Raw genomic sequence first — 16,107 nt, 5'->3', positions numbered from 1 at the left:
GACGTCGGGGCCTGTGCCTAGGCCAGGACACACAGGCCAGGCTGAGTGCCCCACCCGGGGTGGTGGGGTGAGGGTCAGAGGGCTGAGGTCTGAGTCCCTGCCTTGCCCAAGGATGGCCCCGTGTGACCCTGAACAGGTGAGGAGCCAGGCCCGAGTCTCTCGGTCACCAGGATGGGCACAGAATTGGCACCAGAGGAGAGCAGGCAAGAACTGGGGTATCAGAGCAACTTTGGGACTGAAGGGTATGGAGCAGACATGAGCTGGGGAAATGGGGGGGGCAGGGGCTGGGTAACCCTGCGAACAGCTAAGGGTGAGCCCCATACACGTGGAAGGCTGCACAAAGGCAAATCCATGGGAGTCCTGAAACACTGGCAGATTCGTTTGTAGGGAGCCGACAGACCCAAGGAGACAAGGTGGAAGAGAAGAAGATGGAAAGCATTGCTGGGGCGGGGGGGGGGGTAGTGAGGGTCTCCAGCGACAGATGAGGCCAGAGGTGTGGGGAATAGGTGGGGGGGGGCCCTGCCCACTGCCTCCCCTGGCCCCACATCGTGCTACATACCTGGTGGCGGCCTCACGGCCCCAGCTCCCTGCCCGTGGCCCTGAGCTGCCGGGCCAGCCCCACAACTGTCAGCGCAGGCCCAACAGGTGCCCGCGCCGCCCGCCCGCCCGCCCGACCGGTTTGCCAGCCTGTCCCCGCCCCCTTGGCAGCCGCCTGGCCTGGCGCTCTCTAGGACCAGGCACCCCAACAGGGCACGCTGTGCCCCAGAAGAGGGATGGAGACAGAGCGAGCTGGGTCCCTTGCACTTGCGCAAGAGCCAGCATATGAACACTCTTGCTAAAGACCAAGGGGCCAGACAGGGGAGGCAGCACTGGTGGGGAGGATGCACCTCTAAGGCTGGGTGACCTCAGACAAGTGACTTCACCCCTCTGGGCCTCGGCTTCCTCATTGCTGAATGGGCCAGCTTGGCACCTGCCTCTCCAGGCTGTCAGGAGGGGCCAGCCTTTATCAATGGCAGCCGCTGACCCATTTACCAGGTGCTATCTGGGATGCTTGGGATATCACCCCGGCGACAGCACATGCGTGGAGCAGCTCCGGGGCCTGGTCACCCAGTGACCTGTCCCCACCCCCAGGCTGCAGCCCTGCCCACTGTACCCCTGAGGAAACTGAGGCAGGGGACCCCTTGCCCGGAGCCTCAGAGGGGGGACTTGAAGGCAAGAGTTCTTTTGCCTCAGTAGGGGGAGGCGTTGATACCCGGGGTCCTGTCATCCCATAGTGGCTAGCGTGTCAGGCTAAGCTGCCCCTTCCCGAGTGGCATGGTCTGCTGGGTGAAGGGAGCTGGTAGTGCCTGCCAGCTCAGCCAAGGCTGGGCCCCTCCCACTGGGCCCCCGGGGAGGAAGAAGTTGGCCCCTCACTTAGGTCCAGGCAGTGATGGGTGGGCAGAGGTGGTGAGGGGGCTCTTGGCAGATGGGGAGCAGGTTTGGGGGGTGGACCAGGGCATGCGGGTGTCATGTCACCACCCTTTCCCATGGGTACCTGGCATGGTCCCCAGGGAGGGCTCTGTCCAGTGCCCCTCATCACACAAGGGGAGTGCCACACTGAGTGACCAGCAGAGACCCTGGAAGACGCTGGGACCGTGGGGAGCGGGGAGAACCATAGGGGGGCTGGGACAGCCTGCTCCACTTTAACTCCACACAAAGAACCTTTATTGAGCGTCATGCTCCCGGGTTCCGCCTGCGTGGGCCGGTAAGACTGCCCCCCCAGCGCCCCAGCAACCCAGGGCTGGGGATGGGGCCAAGACATGGCCATCTCCTAGGGGGGCAGGGAGCTGGCAGCCTTGGGGTATCAGGACTTGAGGATCACCACCTGGAACATACCTGGAAGGGAGAAAGACTGCTTCACCTGGAGGTGGGGGAAGGGGCAGAGGGTACCACCCAGCTCAGACTTCACCCCTGCCCCTGCCCTGGCAGTCTGGGTGGCCCAGGCTGCACCTCAAGAGGATGGGTGAGTGGATCAAAGGGGGGGTGCGGCCCCCCCGCCCACCTGGCCTGCACCTGGACTGTGTGGGAGGCCAGGAGGAGGAGGAAGGAGCCTGGCGAGGCCTCTGCGGCTTGCACTGCTCTGCCCCGCCCACCAGGGGACTGGAAGTGGGGGCTCCTCAGGCTGCCTTTGGCAATTCCGGGGCCTGCAGGACATTCACCAGGTGGCTGCCGCAGGTTCCCACCCATCTCCTCTGAAACCAGCCATACCAGCAGGTGTTCCGGCCTCTGGGTTCTGTGCTGGAGGAAATGTTAGAAATCGCCACACAACTTGTTCCCAGCCTGAGCTGGCGAAAAAAGGTCTCTGAGCTTCAACTTCAGGTCTTTCCCTTGGGGCTTGGCAGCTGAGTTCTCCCAGTCCCCATCACCCTCTCAAGGAGCCCCCCACAACTCACACGCAGGCAGGGTGGTCACAGAGGCGGTGACCAGGCTTCGGACGCCCAGGGTATGGAGCGTGCCGCACAGAAGGCCGCAGGTAAACGCTAGGAACTGCGGGGAGAGGAGGACACTGGGGAAGAGGAGAGGCCAGCACCCAGGTCCCAGGCCCGGGAGAGGCTTAACAGGGGGGGTGCGCAGGTGGGGGACAGGAAGGGCACACTCCCATCCCATACCTTGGGTGCTTCCTCCAGGTACTGAAGGCCCGAAGCCATGGGCACCAGGAGGAGGAAGTTGTTGTCCTGCAGGACATAGGTCCCCTGGAGGCAGAGAAGTGGCCCTGGGAGTCCCTCCCCCCACCTCCCGCCAGCATGTCACCCCTGTGTTGGGCTCTTAAGAGGTCCCAAGGCTGTGCCCTGGGATTGGCTGGCCAAGGGGGGCCTGGGCCACGCCCCTGAGGCCACGCCCCCAGGCCCGGGGCTGCTGCCCACAGGGAAGAAAGGGAGCTATCCCAGGAAAGGAGGGGTCCCACACCCCACTCCTCCCGGTGCCCCCCCACCTGGTGGTTGGTGCGGAGCCCGTCCATCTGCTTTTGGAACACAGCCACCCACAGGTCCTTGCACAGGAACTTGAGGACATCCAGCTCCTCCCGGAAGGCCAGGGTCTCCCGGGGCAGCCTGGCAGAGGGGCAGGGCAGGTGGGCCTCACTGATGCTGGGGTGTGGGTGAAGGGCAGAGGCGGTGGGGGGGGCAGCGAGCACTCACCTCTCACCCAAAGCCTGGCCCGTGGGGAAGCCAATGCCCTCCAAGACCGACAGGCTGGTCTTTTGTTCCTATAAGGCCAGTGGGGAGAGACTCAAGGACCCCTGGCCACCCCTCCATAGGCAGCCAGTAGGGGCACCCCTGGGGAGGAGGTTGAGTTTTGGGACCCTGTATCCCACCACCTAGCACAATCCAGATGTGCTAGCCACAGGCTGTGTCTCCCCGTGCCACCCCCTGAAGAGAGGCTCTCATACATCTTTGTCCCAGCGTGCCACAGACAATTCAGCATTCCATCCCTCACCCAGCACATTTCTATATCCTCCAGGGGCTTGGTTGTTAGGTCTTAATAGGGTGCCAGGCGCCCCCCAGAAATGCCCACAATGTGGCTAAGGATACAGGGCAAAGCTGTCCAGACAGGTGAACTTCACACTGCCTTGGTTTGGATCTTGGCTTGTGTGATGGCTTATCTTGTAGTCCCATGCCTCAGTTTCCCCACATGCAATGGGGCTCACTACCTGTGGTGATGGTGTGCCATCATCACTGCTATGGGGGCATGAGAGGTAGGGGAATGATGGGCAAGGGCAGAGACAGAAGGAAGGGGGGAGGGCCTCCTCCCTGCCTCCACCCCAGTCACCTCCCTACCCCTGGAAGCTCACAGAAAGGAAACTAGCACTTCCTGACAAGTCTTTGCAGAGCTCTTAGGGACTGGAGAAAGTACAAGGTAAAGACTCTCTTATTCCCATGAATAGGCTAGAGCTCAGCTCAGAGCCAAAGGCTTTTCTGGGGCCCGCCACACCTGCTTCCCAAGGGAAAGAAAAGGACATAATGGTGGAGAGGGGACCGCCTCAAGGACAGGATGCAGTTGGGGACCAGTGGTAGCCATCTAAACTTAAGGCACCCAGTAAGGGGTGACAGGTCTCCAGTCACCCAGGCAACTGAGATTCTCATTTTGCTTGACTATCAATTGTGTGTGGCCTCAGAAAAGACCCTTCCTCTTCCTAGCTCCAGTCTACCTCCATAAAACCCAGGCATGATGGTGCCTGTAATCCCAACACCTGGGAGGTAGAGGTAGGATTATTGAGTTTCAGGCAAGCCTGTTACAAAACAAAGCCCAGAACGATGATACCCATCTTGGAGGCGTGTTTTAAGGACTCAGATAAAACCTTTCGCCTTGAGGACCCCGAGGATAAAAATCCAAGAGGCTCAGGCCCTTTATAGGAAGTAATGTGTGCCCAGAAACTACAGGACTTCCCATAGAGTGGACATTTTAATTTTTGCAGTGCTGGGGTTGGAATGCAGGACTTTAGCACCTACTAGGCAAACTCTCTAACACAGAGCCAACATCCAATCTTCCAAAGACTGTAAATCAGATCTACATGATTATAATGCAAATACCTGGTGAGATTGCATATTGCATAGCATTTGCATAGCATCAAGTACTAAGACATTTACAAGGCAAATTATATGTATACAGTTGTTATACTGTATTGTTTAGGAAACGGCTGGGTTGCTCATTCATGCCTGTAATTCCAATGACTTGTCAGGCAGAGATCCAGATCATCACTAGAGGCCAGCTAAGGCCAAAAAAAAAAAAAAAAGTTAGTGAGATCCTATCTCTACAGCAAGTCAAGAATATTGTCACAACCTGTGGTCTCAGCTACCAAGAGGCAGAAGATCTTGGTTGAAGGCTAGCCAGGGCAAAAGTATGAGACCCTATCTGAAAACCCAACTATGAGCAAAATGACTAGGATTTATGGCTCAAATGATAGAACACCTGCCTAAACAAGTAAAGAGTAAAGTTCATTTTTTATTTTTTTTTAACGTTGGGTGCTGGTGGCTCACACTTGTAATCCCAGCCATTCAGAAGGCTGAGATCTGAAGATTGTGAGTCAAAGCCAGCCCAGGCAGAAAAGTGGATGAGATTTATCTCTAATTAATCACCAGAAAACTGGAAGTGGTGCTATGGCAAAGTGATAAGAGCACTAGCCTCGGGTGGAAAAAAAGCTCAGAGAGAGCAACCAGGCCTTGAGTTCAAGCCCTACTATTGACCCCCCTCAAAAGTGACTGACAACCTCATAGGTGTCCCTGACAGACGACACTGAGAAACTGCTTGTTTTCCGATCCGGGCAATTTTGCCCCGTCTGGCCTCGGTCCTTCATGCTCCTCCTTCACTCTAGTACCGGCCCTGCATGTAGGTCTTTGCAAAAGTTCGTCCAATGAATTCATGAAGGGAAGAGAAACACCCCGGAGAGGGTGGCAGGGGCTCCCACTCAGAGTTCGGGGCTGCCCTGGCGGCCAAGCTTTCCGAGGAAATTAAAACACGAAGGCGAAGTCGTCGGGTGCGTGGCGGAGGCGAGCCCTCCTCGCGCCCCGGAATTAACAAGTACCGTAATCACCCACAGTCGGGGCTTCACCCTGAGTCACGTCACGCGACCCGGGGAACTACCGGAGACCGTGCCCGCCGAGGACCCCAACCCCGCGAGCGGCGCCGGGGCCGAGGGATCGAGCCCGCACACCCCGGGCGTCACGTCGTCCTCCTAAGCGCCTCCTCACCCTACCCACCCAGGACCCGGCGCTCACCCCCGGGCCAGGGTTGAGGTCCGGAGCCCATAGCTCCGCTACCATCTCGGTGTGCAGAAACTCAAACAAAACCGTGTCCGCCATGCGCCAGACGCCATGCGCCTGCTCCTATTGGTCTGGTTACGAACGCCCCGCCTCTTCGAACCTCCCCTCCAGCTCCTATTGGTGATTTTAAGCAGCCCCGCCCTCCTCCGTGGGCTCACGCGGCGGACGCGTGAGCGTGGGAGCCAGCACTCAGACTGAATCTGTTCTTTCATGGGCCAAACGTCGTAACTCCTTCCGCCCGTAAAAGGATTGCCTCGCTGTTTCCGAGTCCTCGAGCATTCCCATTGGCTGCACCCGGACTGACGCGTGAGGTTCGCGGGTTTACCCGAATCCCATTCGTCCGCTTCAGCACCTTCCTGGAAGCACTACACGGAAACATCCGCCCGACCCTGTCTCGATTGGTCACGGTTGCGACCACGTGACTCAGCCCGTAGCCAATTACTGAGAGCTTGCCACTGTGATTGGTAACCGAGCTGTCCGTCATGCCCTGGTCGTCCCCGCCTACCCAGCCTGCCGGTCTCCTACTGGCTAGTATTGCAGCCCGCCCATCTCCCACAGCGAAGCCGCCTCACTTCCGCCAAGCTGTGCCTTTCTCCGGTGGTCTGAGCTGCGGAGCCCGGTACGGCCTGGGCGCGGGGGGTGGGTGCGGTGGACCCCCGCGACCCCAAGGCAGTGCGTCCTCCCTCCGGACGCGGCCGCCCTTCCCGAGACCAGCCCTTGTCCCCGGGGCTGCGCTCGGTCCCTCGCGGGCTTCCGGGTCTGCGGTGCGGAGGGCGTGGCCTGTGGCGGCAGGCAAATGTGGAACGAACTCGGGTGGGAGAGCCTGGGAGCCGGGCCCGGGAGTCTGGGCTGGGTCCGCGCGCCTCAGTTTCCCCAGCCGTAGGGCCCTCCCCCTTCCCGCCCTGTTGTCACTGTGTTCACATAGGGAAGCAAAGCCCAGCCTGGGAGCCCGGCGTCCGGGTTTCCCGCCGACTCCTCGCTCCTCTGGTCTCCCCGCAGCCGCGCGCCATGGCGTCCCGGGGCCGTCGGCGGAGGCCGGGCACGGTGGTGCAGGGGGAGGCGGCCGAGACGGACTCGGAACAGTCGGCGTCGTCCTCGGAGGAGGAGCTGTACCTGGGCCCCGCAGGGCCTACGCGTGGCCGCCCCACGGGGCTGCGAGTAGCGGGGGAGGCGGCGGAGACCGACTCGGAGGCCGAGGCGGAGCCGGAGCCGGCGGCGTTGCCCGACGACCTGCCTCCGCTCGTGGTGCAGCGCGGCGCGGCGGGCGAGGCCTGGGCGGCGGAGGAGAGCCCGGCCGCCGCGCCCGCGCGCTCGTTGCTGCAGCTCCGGCTGGCCGAGAGCCAGGCGCGGCTGGACCACGACGTGGCGGCCGCCGTGAGCGGCGTGTACCGTCGAGCGGGCCGCGACGTGGCCGCCCTGGCGGGGAGGCTGGCGGCCGCCCAGGCGGCGGGGCTGGCGGCCGCCCACAGCGTGCGCCTGGTGCGCGGGGACCTCAGCGCACTGGCCGAGCGCCTGGACATCGTGGCTGGTTGTCGTCTGCTGCCGGACATCCGCGGTGTGCCGGGCACCGAACCCGAACCAGACCCGGGGCCGCGGGCCTAGCCCTGTGCGTGCGTGTGTGTGTGTGTCCCCTGAACACCTAATTGCTGCCTCTAGAGCCTGGCTCTGTCCCTGTGCCACCGTCACGACCCCTCCCCGGTCATGCTGGGATTCGAGGGCCGACCTGGATCCTGTGGATAGTGCCCTGGTTTCTGTCCTTGGGCCTCACCACCCCTGCCCTCTTTCCCTTTAGTTTTATTTTGTACCAGTGCTGGGGCTTGAACTCAGGGCCTGGGTGCTATCCCTGAGCTTTTTTTTTTGCTCAAGGCTGGTGCTCTACCACTTGAGCCACAGCTCCACTTCCAGTTTTGTTTGTTTGTTTGTTTTGGTTGTTACATGGATATATGAGTCTCACTAATTTTCCTGCCTCAGTTAGCTTCAAACTTCAATCCTTGGAGCTTAGCCTCCTGTGTAGCTGCAATTACAAATGTGAGCCACCAGCATCCTCCTGGCTCGCCAAGGTCTTCATCTCAGCCTCAGGATAGAAGGTGAGGAAGAGGCCAGCGGACAGACACATGAAACCTCAAACCTCTCCTCCTCCTGGTCAGTGCCTCTTGCTTCCCACTGGACCCAGGAGTCGTGTGAGCTGGTGATTTTCCCTCAGATCTCTAGTCCTGACTTGTTGAAGGTGAAGCTCCTGGTTGTATGCCCTGGTTGTGCATTTGTTTGTATTAAATTAATTCAACACGCATTTCTGAGGTCCCCTGGCCTATGCTTGGTGGCAGAGGATCCTGCTGTCATTCTCTGCCCTCACAGAACTCACGGTCCAGTGAGAGAGGAATAGACCTCAATGGAACATTCTATAAATAGCTTGAGGATTTATAATGTATGGCATAGATGTATTTCCTCTGGCACTATGATTAGAGTCCCAAAGGAAGAAATGGGATAGACTCTGACTTGGCCTGGGGAGGGGGTGATCACGTGACTTCCCTGAGCCCTGCTCAACAGGTGAGGGGAAGTGGCTGGAGGAAACTAACCTCAATAGTACTTGGAAGGCCCTGGGTCAGCCAGGCTGTAATGCTAACATGTTAGTTCCTCATGTACTGTGACATAATGCCTGAGGTAATCAGTCTACAGCACAGAAAGATTTATTTGGCCAGTGGTTTCAGAGGGCTCAGTCCATGGTCACGTGGCTGTGTTGTCTTTGGGTCTTTAGCCAGGCAGCTCCTCATGGTGATGAAAAGAAGGGATTAGGCCCCTTCTCTAAAGGTGCCAGTGCATCCCAATTGTGCCACAGGTTGGGGACCCAGCCTGGAACTCATGGATCCCTAGTTCCTTCTGCTCAAAGCCCAGCCCCTGGTCCACACTGGAAGAAGTCCCACTTGGAGACTCAGCTGAGGGCCTAGCATGGCCTCAGCCCAGTGCTGTGGGACCCAGAAGCTCATCCCTATATTCCCAGCACTCCAGAGGCTGAGGTAGGAGAGAAGAGAATGAAAAGCAACAGCAGGTCTTCAATGCATTGAGCAGAAGGAACAAGGGCTCAGCGGACAAATTTTGAAAGAATGAATGGCAGAATCACATGATGAATTTTCTGGGAAGAGAAGTAAGGCTCTACTGAGGCATCACCTGGTTCCTACACCACTGGCCACTTGGATCAGAAGTCTGCTGGGGTCCGTGCTGCCCTCTGAGCTGATGAGCTGACACCTGTACACCCAGCTCCCTGCAGGGACCTTCAAGGCCCAGGGAAAAGCCTTGATAGCCCAATCACACTAGCTAGCCTACTACCCTGCAACTCTTTTCTCTGACTCTCTACTGCCCTCTGTTGGAAATCCCACAGAACACAACAGCCTCCTTAGCACAGCTGCCCTGTGGGAAAACAACAACTTCATTGTCTGGGCATCAGCACCCATGAGGCGTCTTTTGCAGTGCACAACCCCACAAAAGTTAAAGTTGAGCCTGGTTCTGACCTTCCATTTTTCCCTTCATACTAACTTTAAGGACATAGTAGCACTGTGGATTGTTTACATTTTGTTGTCATCGTTTTCTTTTTCTTTTTTTTTTTTTTTGCCAGTCCTGGGCTTGGGCTCAGGGCTTGAGCACTGTCCTTGGACTTTCTCAAGGCTAGAGCTCTACCACTTGAGCCTCAGCACCACTTCTAGCTTTTTGCTATGTATGTGGGGTACCGAGGAATCCAACCCGGGTCTTCCTGCATGCTAGTCAAGCACTTTACCACTAGGCCAAACTCCTGGCCCCGTTATTTTCTTTTTCTGTGCATTGAACCCAGGGTTTGGGGCATGGTAGGCAAATGTCCTAACTGAGCCACATTTTCTGGCCTATTTGGTATTATGATACCAGAATTTGAACTCATGCTCTCACTAAGCTTTCTTAGCTGGTGCTCTGCCAATGGAGCCTCATATGGTTCAACTGGAGATAAGAGCCATATGGACTTTTCTGCCCAAGCTGGCTTTGGACCTCGATTCTCTAGATCTAGCCTCCTGAATAGCTGGCATTACACGTACAAACCACCAGGACCTGGCTTCATATAGTTTTCTTTTCCTAACTGTTGTGCTAACTCAGAATTAGTCCTCCTAGGAAATGTAACCATTCCACAGGGAAAAAACACAGGGTCATATTTTCCTAAAGCTTTTCCAGTATTAAAGAAATAAAACTCCATGAACAAAAGTTTAAAAATGGACTCTTCTTTTTTTTCCTGCTTTCTTAGTGCTAGAATAACATGTGAAAACACAGTGTTTTTGACCAGGGTGGGCAGAAAAGTCCTTGAGATTCCATCTCCAGTTAACCAGAAAAAGCCGGGCAAGAGGTGTGGCCCACATGTTAAAAGAGTTCTGCCTGGCACGCAAACATGAGACTCCTTAGAGGGGAAAAAAAAATGTTGACCTTGTAATGTCAGATTCAAAAACAACACAGATTACAGCAGGAAGCCACCACTCCACCACACATTATTTAGAATTCTGAAATAGTGCCAGGCGTGGCAGCATATGCCTATATTTTGAGCACTCAGGAGGAAGAGGTTGGAGGATTCAGAGTTCTAGGATAGTTTGTGCAACACTGTGAGACCATCTGAAAAAACAAACAGAACCCTTCAAAAATAGGATTTTCACCGGGTGTCAGGCACGAAAATACTGAGACTATCTCCAGTTAACCACCAGAGAACTGGAAGTGGAGCTGTGGCTGAAAGTGGTAGAGCACTAGCTTTGAGCTAAAGAGCTTAGGGACAGTGCTTAGGCCCAGGGTTCAAGCCCCACAACCAACCAAAAAGAAACACTTTTTTGGGGGGGGGTCCTTGAGCTCAGGGTCTGAGCACTGTCCTTGGACTTTCTCAAGGCTAGAGCTCTACCAGTTGAGCCTCAGCACCACTTCTGGCTTTTTATATGTATGTAGTACCAAGGAATTGAACCTGGGTTTTCATGCATGCTAGGCAAGCACTCTACTACTAGGCCAAAATCCCGACCTGAAAAACTTTTTTTTTTTGCCAATCCTGGGCCTCAGATCAGGATCTGAACACTTACCCTTGGTTAAGAGCTAGAGCTCTAGCACCAGTGGAGCTACAGCACCACTTCCGGCTTTTTCTATGTATGTGGTACCAAGGAATCGAACCCAGGTATTCATTCGTGCATGCTAGACAAACACTCTACCACTAGACCAGACTCCCGAAAAACTCGTTTTCTTTTAGCTGTACTGAGGTTTGAACTCAGGGCTTGTGATCCTGTTAAGGCTAGAGATCTGCGAGTTGAGCCACGCCCCCTGCGACCACGCCCCCTTTTCTGATTGGTCCTGCTTGACTGGGGGCGTGGCCCTAGTGCCCGTAGAGGGAGATGGAAGACTTGGGTTTAATTCCCAGTACAAAAAGAAAAATTGGTCCTTTTTCACGGCAGATCCAGGTGTTTTATGGGCGTCTCATGACTCAGTTGTCCACTCGCACGTGAGTGGACATTTGGGTTGTTTGTCTTTCCGAGGTGTTTATTACAGGTAAGCCGCATAGATGTGCGGGCGTTTCCGGTTTCCTAGGGTTGGTGCCTGAGAGCCCAAAGCCGCCACCGTGTGGTTGGTGTGTGTAACTTCAGGGAGCTGCGCTTGAAAAATTTTATTTTGTGCCCGTCCCTAGGACTTGAACTCAGGAGCTGGAAGCTGTTTCTGCTCCTTTTTTTTTCCTGCTCAAGGCTAGCACACTACCACTTTCTTATCCTCACTGGCTTTGAACCTTGATCCTTAGGTCTCAACCTTCTGCGTAGCTAGGATGACATACATGAACCAGTGACACCTGACTCTTTTAGGAGTTTTTAGATTTTTTGATTTTATGTTTAGAGCTATAATCCATTTGAGTTACCTTAAAATGTATAGGTAGCTGTGTTTAAAGAAATTTATTTTTTTTACTGTTTGTTGATCCTTTTCTGTCCATCTCCCTAGTGCTGGGAATTACAGGTGTATACCACCATGTCTGGCTAACACGCAGTTGTTGGGGGGCTGCATGTGTTTGGACTTTATGCAGACTGACAATCTTTGTCTCTTAATTAGGTATTTACATAGTTTGGGTCCAGTGTGGTAATCTGTACAAATCAGTGTAAATTTCTTTGTCTTTACTTTTTTTCCCCTATGTCTCTCTCCCATCTGGCCTTTTTTTTTTCCCCCCTATGTATGTGGTATGGAAGAACTGAACCTGGCTCTTCAGGCATGCTAAGCAAGCACTCTTACCAGTAGGCCAAACTCCCAGCTCCTCCCATCTGGTCTTATATATTTTAAATTTATTTTGTCCACTTTGTTGTACTGTTTTCACATTCTTTTGGATTCATGATATTTTTCATGATCCCATTTTATTTTCTTTGTGGATTTATTAGTTCTGACTCTTGGCTTTGTTATTCTAGAAGCTTTTTTGGCTGGTGAGAGAACATCTGTGACTGGTCACAGATGCCCTTCGGGAGGGAGGCACCCGATCACACTGGCATGCAAATCTCACAATGCCCCTCTTCCCTTCTTCCCTGAATGGCTCTATGCCGGTTCCTTTCCTATAGCTGGCCTTTCATCTGCCTCAAACCCATAGTGCATTAGAATTACTTTTGTTTAAATAGAAAAGTTTCAGTTGGGAAGTATCACTGTGGCCCAAAGTGGTAGTTTTGAGCGCCAAATCTCAGGGACAGTACCGAAGCTCTGAGTTCAAGCCCTATGACCGACAGGAAAGAAAGAAGGAAGGAAAGAAAGAAAGAAAAATTTTTGTTGGATATGGAGACTCACATCTGTAATTCTAGCTACTCAGCAGTCTGAGATCTGAAGGATCCAAGATCAAGGGTAGCCTGGATAGAAAATTCTTTGGGACTCTTTCCAATTAGCCAAAAAGCTGGGCTGGAGGTGTGGCCCAAATGATAGAGCAGAAGATGAGCTACCAATATGGAACAAGCGGTTCTGAGATCCTATCTGGTGTGTGTGGGGGGAGGCAAACTTTAAAAATAGGACAGAAGGGCTGGGAATGTGTTTTGTGGTAGAGAGCCTAACATGCATGATGAATCCTTGGGTTTGATTCCTCAGTACCATAGACACAGAAAAAGCCAGACGTGGTGCTGTGGCTCAAGTGGTAGAGTGCTAGCCTTGAGCAAAAGAAGGTCAGGGGTAGTGCCCAGACCCTGAGTTCAAGCCCCAGGACTGGGGAAAAAATGGAATCCTAGCTACTCAGGAGGCTGAGATCTGAGGATCAAGGTTTAAAGCAGCCCGGGCACAAAAGAAACTGAGACTCTCATCTCCAATTAACCTCTAGAAGAAAATGGGAAGTGGGGCTTGGCTCAAGGGTATGGTGGTAGCCTAGAGCTGAAGAGCTCAGGGACAGCACGCAGGCCTAGTTCAAGCCCCATCACCCACCAAAAAAAAAAAAAAAAAAAGACCCAGCTCCATGCTGTTTACAAAAATGAGATATTACAAAATATTTTCTCTGTCCTGACGGAAATCAATAACAGGAAGATGGCTCAAAAACCCACAAGTATTTGCAAAGTAAATAACCCAGAGGTCAAAAAAGCAATAAAAGAGAAAGTAGAAATGGTATAAAACTAAATGAAAAAAGAAACAAGCTGGGTAATGGTGGGTCTCATCCCTATAGTCCTGCCAATTTAAAACAAAGTCGACAACAACAACAAAAAAAGTCGGCCTCAGCCCGGGTCTCGTGCAAGTCAGGAATTTGTTAACATGCCAGCAGTTATTTACCAATTCTCTCGGGGACAGGCGTGTGGACATTTGGGTTATTATTAGTTGTCCTTGTTCAGATACTGAGTATTGAATTGGGGGCTTCCTGCAGGCTGGGGGGAGTGGCCCAGCCAAGCCACGCCCCCAATGCTGTCTCTCTCCATTTCTCAGAGGTTTGGATCCTGCAGATAATGTTCTTGGCTGTCCAAATACTTGATCTTGTCTGCCTGTTGAATCATCGTATGGTTCCCTTTGAATTTTTCCACGCTGAAGAATGCTGACATCCTTTCAGGAACTTACTGTGTTTTTATTTATATATCATGTTTACGAAGCATCCAAGGCATGTGTGATCACCGAAAACGTCAGAAAATAGGCAAAATCTTGCTTGCAGCTGAGCCTGACAATTTTGTCAAATGCTCTGTCTGCATCTTTTATGGTAATCAGAGCATTTCTCCCTTAATTCTTGTTGATGGGGTAGATTTTACTTAGATTTTAGTGCTGTTAAAAATTGTCATGAGGGGGCTGGGAGTTTGGCCTAGTTGGCAGAGTGCTTGCCTACCATGCACAAAGACCCAGGTTCGATTCCTCAGTGCCACATACATAGAAAAAAAGAAGCTGGAAGTGGTGCTGAGGCTCAAGTGGTAGAGTTTTAGCCTTGAGAAAGTCCAAGGACAGTGTTCAGGCCCTGAGCTCAAGCCCAGGACTGGCAAAAAAAAAAATTGTCATGAGGGCCTGGAGTTTGGCCTATTGGTAGAATGCATGCAGGAAAACCCGGGTTTGATTCCTCGGTACCACATACATAGAAAAAAGCCAGAAGTGGTGCTGGGGCTCAAATGGTAGAGCGCTAAGCCTTGAGAAAGCCCAAGGACAGTGCTCAGGACCTGAGTTCAAGTCCAGGACTGGACAAAAAAAAATTGTCTTGAGCCGGGCGAGGTGAGATAGGGTGGTAGCCTTGAACTGAAGAGCTCAGGGACAGCACCCAGGCCCAGAGTTCAAGCCTCACAGCTGGAAAAAAAATTGGCATGGGGGGACCAGGTACATGGCCTAGCAGTAGAGTACTCATCTAGCACACATGAAGCCTTGGGTTCGATTCCTCAGTATCACATACATAGAAAAAGCGGGAAGTGGTGCTGTGGCTCAAGTGGTAGAGCTCTAGCCTTGAGCAAAATGTGTCCAAGAACAGTGCCCAGGCCCTGAGTCCAAGCCCCAGTTCTGGCAAATAAAACACTGTCTTGGATGTACTGGGGTTTGAACTCAGGACACTGTATGTGCTGGGATGGCTTGTTCAGCTAGCTATCTGCCACTTGAGCCACACCTCCAGGCCAGCCTTTTGCTAGTTAAATGGAAATAGTGCAAAGAACTTTCCTTCCCATGATGGCTTTGAACCGCGGTCCTCCAGATCTCAGCCTCCTGAGTACCTTTCACTGTAGGCCAGATTAGCCTCAAAGTCACTGTGTAGCCCGACTGGCCTTGAACTTGAGATCCTTCTGTCGTGGTCTCCTTGAGTGCTGAAATGACCGATGTTGACCACCACGCCTGGCTGAAGTAGTGGCCCACACACTCTGACAGAATACCAGAAGTTTTGTGCTTGTGACTCATGGGCCTTTCTGTGTATCCTGACTGTAGGAGCCCCCCCTACTCCCTCCGTGGGGCTTGAACTCTGGGCCTGGGCACTGTCTCCAAGCTAGCACTCTACCACTTGATCCACAGCACCACTCCCACTTTTCAGGTGTTTAATTGAAGATAAGAGTCTTACAGCCCTTCTTAACTGGGCTGGCTTTGAACCACAATCCTCAGATCTCAGCCTCCTGGGTAGCTGGGGTTTCAGGTGTGAGCCACCACTGCCTCCCCCCGCACCCGTTACTGTTGTTATTAACAACGTAATTTCTGGGTTTGAAGGGGGAACTTCCCATCTCCCTCTGGCCCCAAGTCAAGGGGTGTCCCTGTAGGGCTAATGGAACTGAAGATGTCTGTAGGGATCCCCGCTTTTCACTGGGCAATGTAGAGCCTGGAACATCAGAAGGCCAAGAGCTGGCCTACAAACTGATTTTTGTTTGTTTGTTTTGGGTTTTTTTTCCCAGTCCTGACCTTGAACTCAGGGCCTGAGCACTGTCCTTGGGCTTTCTCCAGGTTAGAGCCACAGCACCACTTCCAGCTTTTTCTATGTATGTGGTACCAAGGAACCAAACCCCGCCAGCACTCTACCACTAGGTCACACTCTGGGCTCCTGGCCTACAAACTTATCTACTCCCACGGACACCTGCTAGCCTGCAGACATGGGGCAGGGGGTTCCGAGCCAGCGGACTCAGTTCCCTGATCCGTCTTTGCCACATTGTTTGGAGTCTGAGTTCAGACCTGAGCTTGCTAGGCCGGCTTTTTCACTCATGGCTGCTGCTCTACCACTTGAACCACTCCTCCTCTTCTGGCTTTTGCTGGTTAATTGGACATGAGTCTCACGAGCATTCCTTGCCTGGGCTGGCTTTGAACCACTTAGGACTGCAAGCCTGAGCCATTTTGATGCCCAGCTTAAAATTGTCATTTATTGTTATTTTTTGGGTTTTTTTCCCCCCAGAGACGGTCAAGG

General features: G+C 53.7%; 2 protein-coding genes across 4 annotated transcripts; one reads left to right on the top strand and one right to left on the bottom strand.

Moving 5' to 3' along the window:
• Positions 1 to 1,676: 1,676 nt before the first annotated feature.
• Positions 1,677 to 5,840, bottom strand: Trappc6a (trafficking protein particle complex subunit 6A). 3 transcript variants are annotated; one of them, XM_090323061.1, is made up of 7 exons: positions 5,754 to 5,840; positions 3,177 to 3,244; positions 2,972 to 3,089; positions 2,649 to 2,732; positions 2,433 to 2,526; positions 2,053 to 2,183; positions 1,677 to 1,875 (listed from the first exon to the last, which is right to left on the bottom strand). In XM_090323061.1, the coding sequence occupies exons 1-7, from the start codon at positions 5,835 to 5,837 to the stop codon at positions 1,858 to 1,860; spliced, it is 597 nt and encodes a 198-aa protein (XP_090179187.1). In that variant the 5' UTR covers positions 5,838 to 5,840; the 3' UTR covers positions 1,677 to 1,857. The 3 variants fall into 3 exon arrangements, with proteins under 3 accessions (XP_090179187.1, XP_090179188.1, XP_090179190.1); XM_090323062.1 differs by having other exon boundaries at positions 2,649 to 2,714; XM_090323064.1 differs by lacking the exon at positions 2,053 to 2,183.
• Positions 5,841 to 6,606: 766 nt separating this feature from the next.
• On the top strand, positions 6,607 to 8,088 carry Bloc1s3 (biogenesis of lysosomal organelles complex 1 subunit 3). The gene has a single exon (XM_090321874.1). It carries the CDS (start codon positions 6,807 to 6,809, stop codon positions 7,398 to 7,400), a length of 594 nt encoding a protein of 197 aa, XP_090178000.1. The 5' UTR covers positions 6,607 to 6,806; the 3' UTR covers positions 7,401 to 8,088.
• Positions 8,089 to 16,107: the final 8,019 nt, after the last annotated feature.

This window comes from Megascapheus bottae, chromosome 31, assembly GCF_031878675.1.
Source record: "Megascapheus bottae isolate mThoBot1 chromosome 31, mThoBot2.hap1, whole genome shotgun sequence".
Lineage (NCBI taxonomy): Eukaryota > Metazoa > Chordata > Mammalia > Rodentia > Geomyidae > Megascapheus > Megascapheus bottae.
This window is presented reverse-complemented; position numbering and strand designations above follow the sequence as displayed.

What these genes read in the sequence shown, in the direction of transcription:
- Bloc1s3 (XM_090321874.1), top strand. Translation starts at nt 6,807, where the DNA reads ATGGCGTCCCGGGGCCGTCGGCGGAGGCCGGGCACGGTGGTGCAGGGG.
- Trappc6a (XM_090323061.1), bottom strand. Translation starts at nt 5,837, where the DNA reads ATGGCGGACACGGTTTTGTTTGAGTTTCTGCACACCGAGATGGTAGCG. An exon ending in GGCTCCGCACCAACCACCAG is followed by an intron (nt 2,733 to 2,971) that starts GTGGGGGGGCAC and finishes CTCTGCCTCCAG; the next exon opens with GGGACCTATGTCCTGCAGGA. An exon ending in ACCTGGAGGAAGCACCCAAG is followed by an intron (nt 2,527 to 2,648) that starts GTATGGGATGGG and finishes CTCTCCCCGCAG; the next exon opens with TTCCTAGCGTTTACCTGCGG.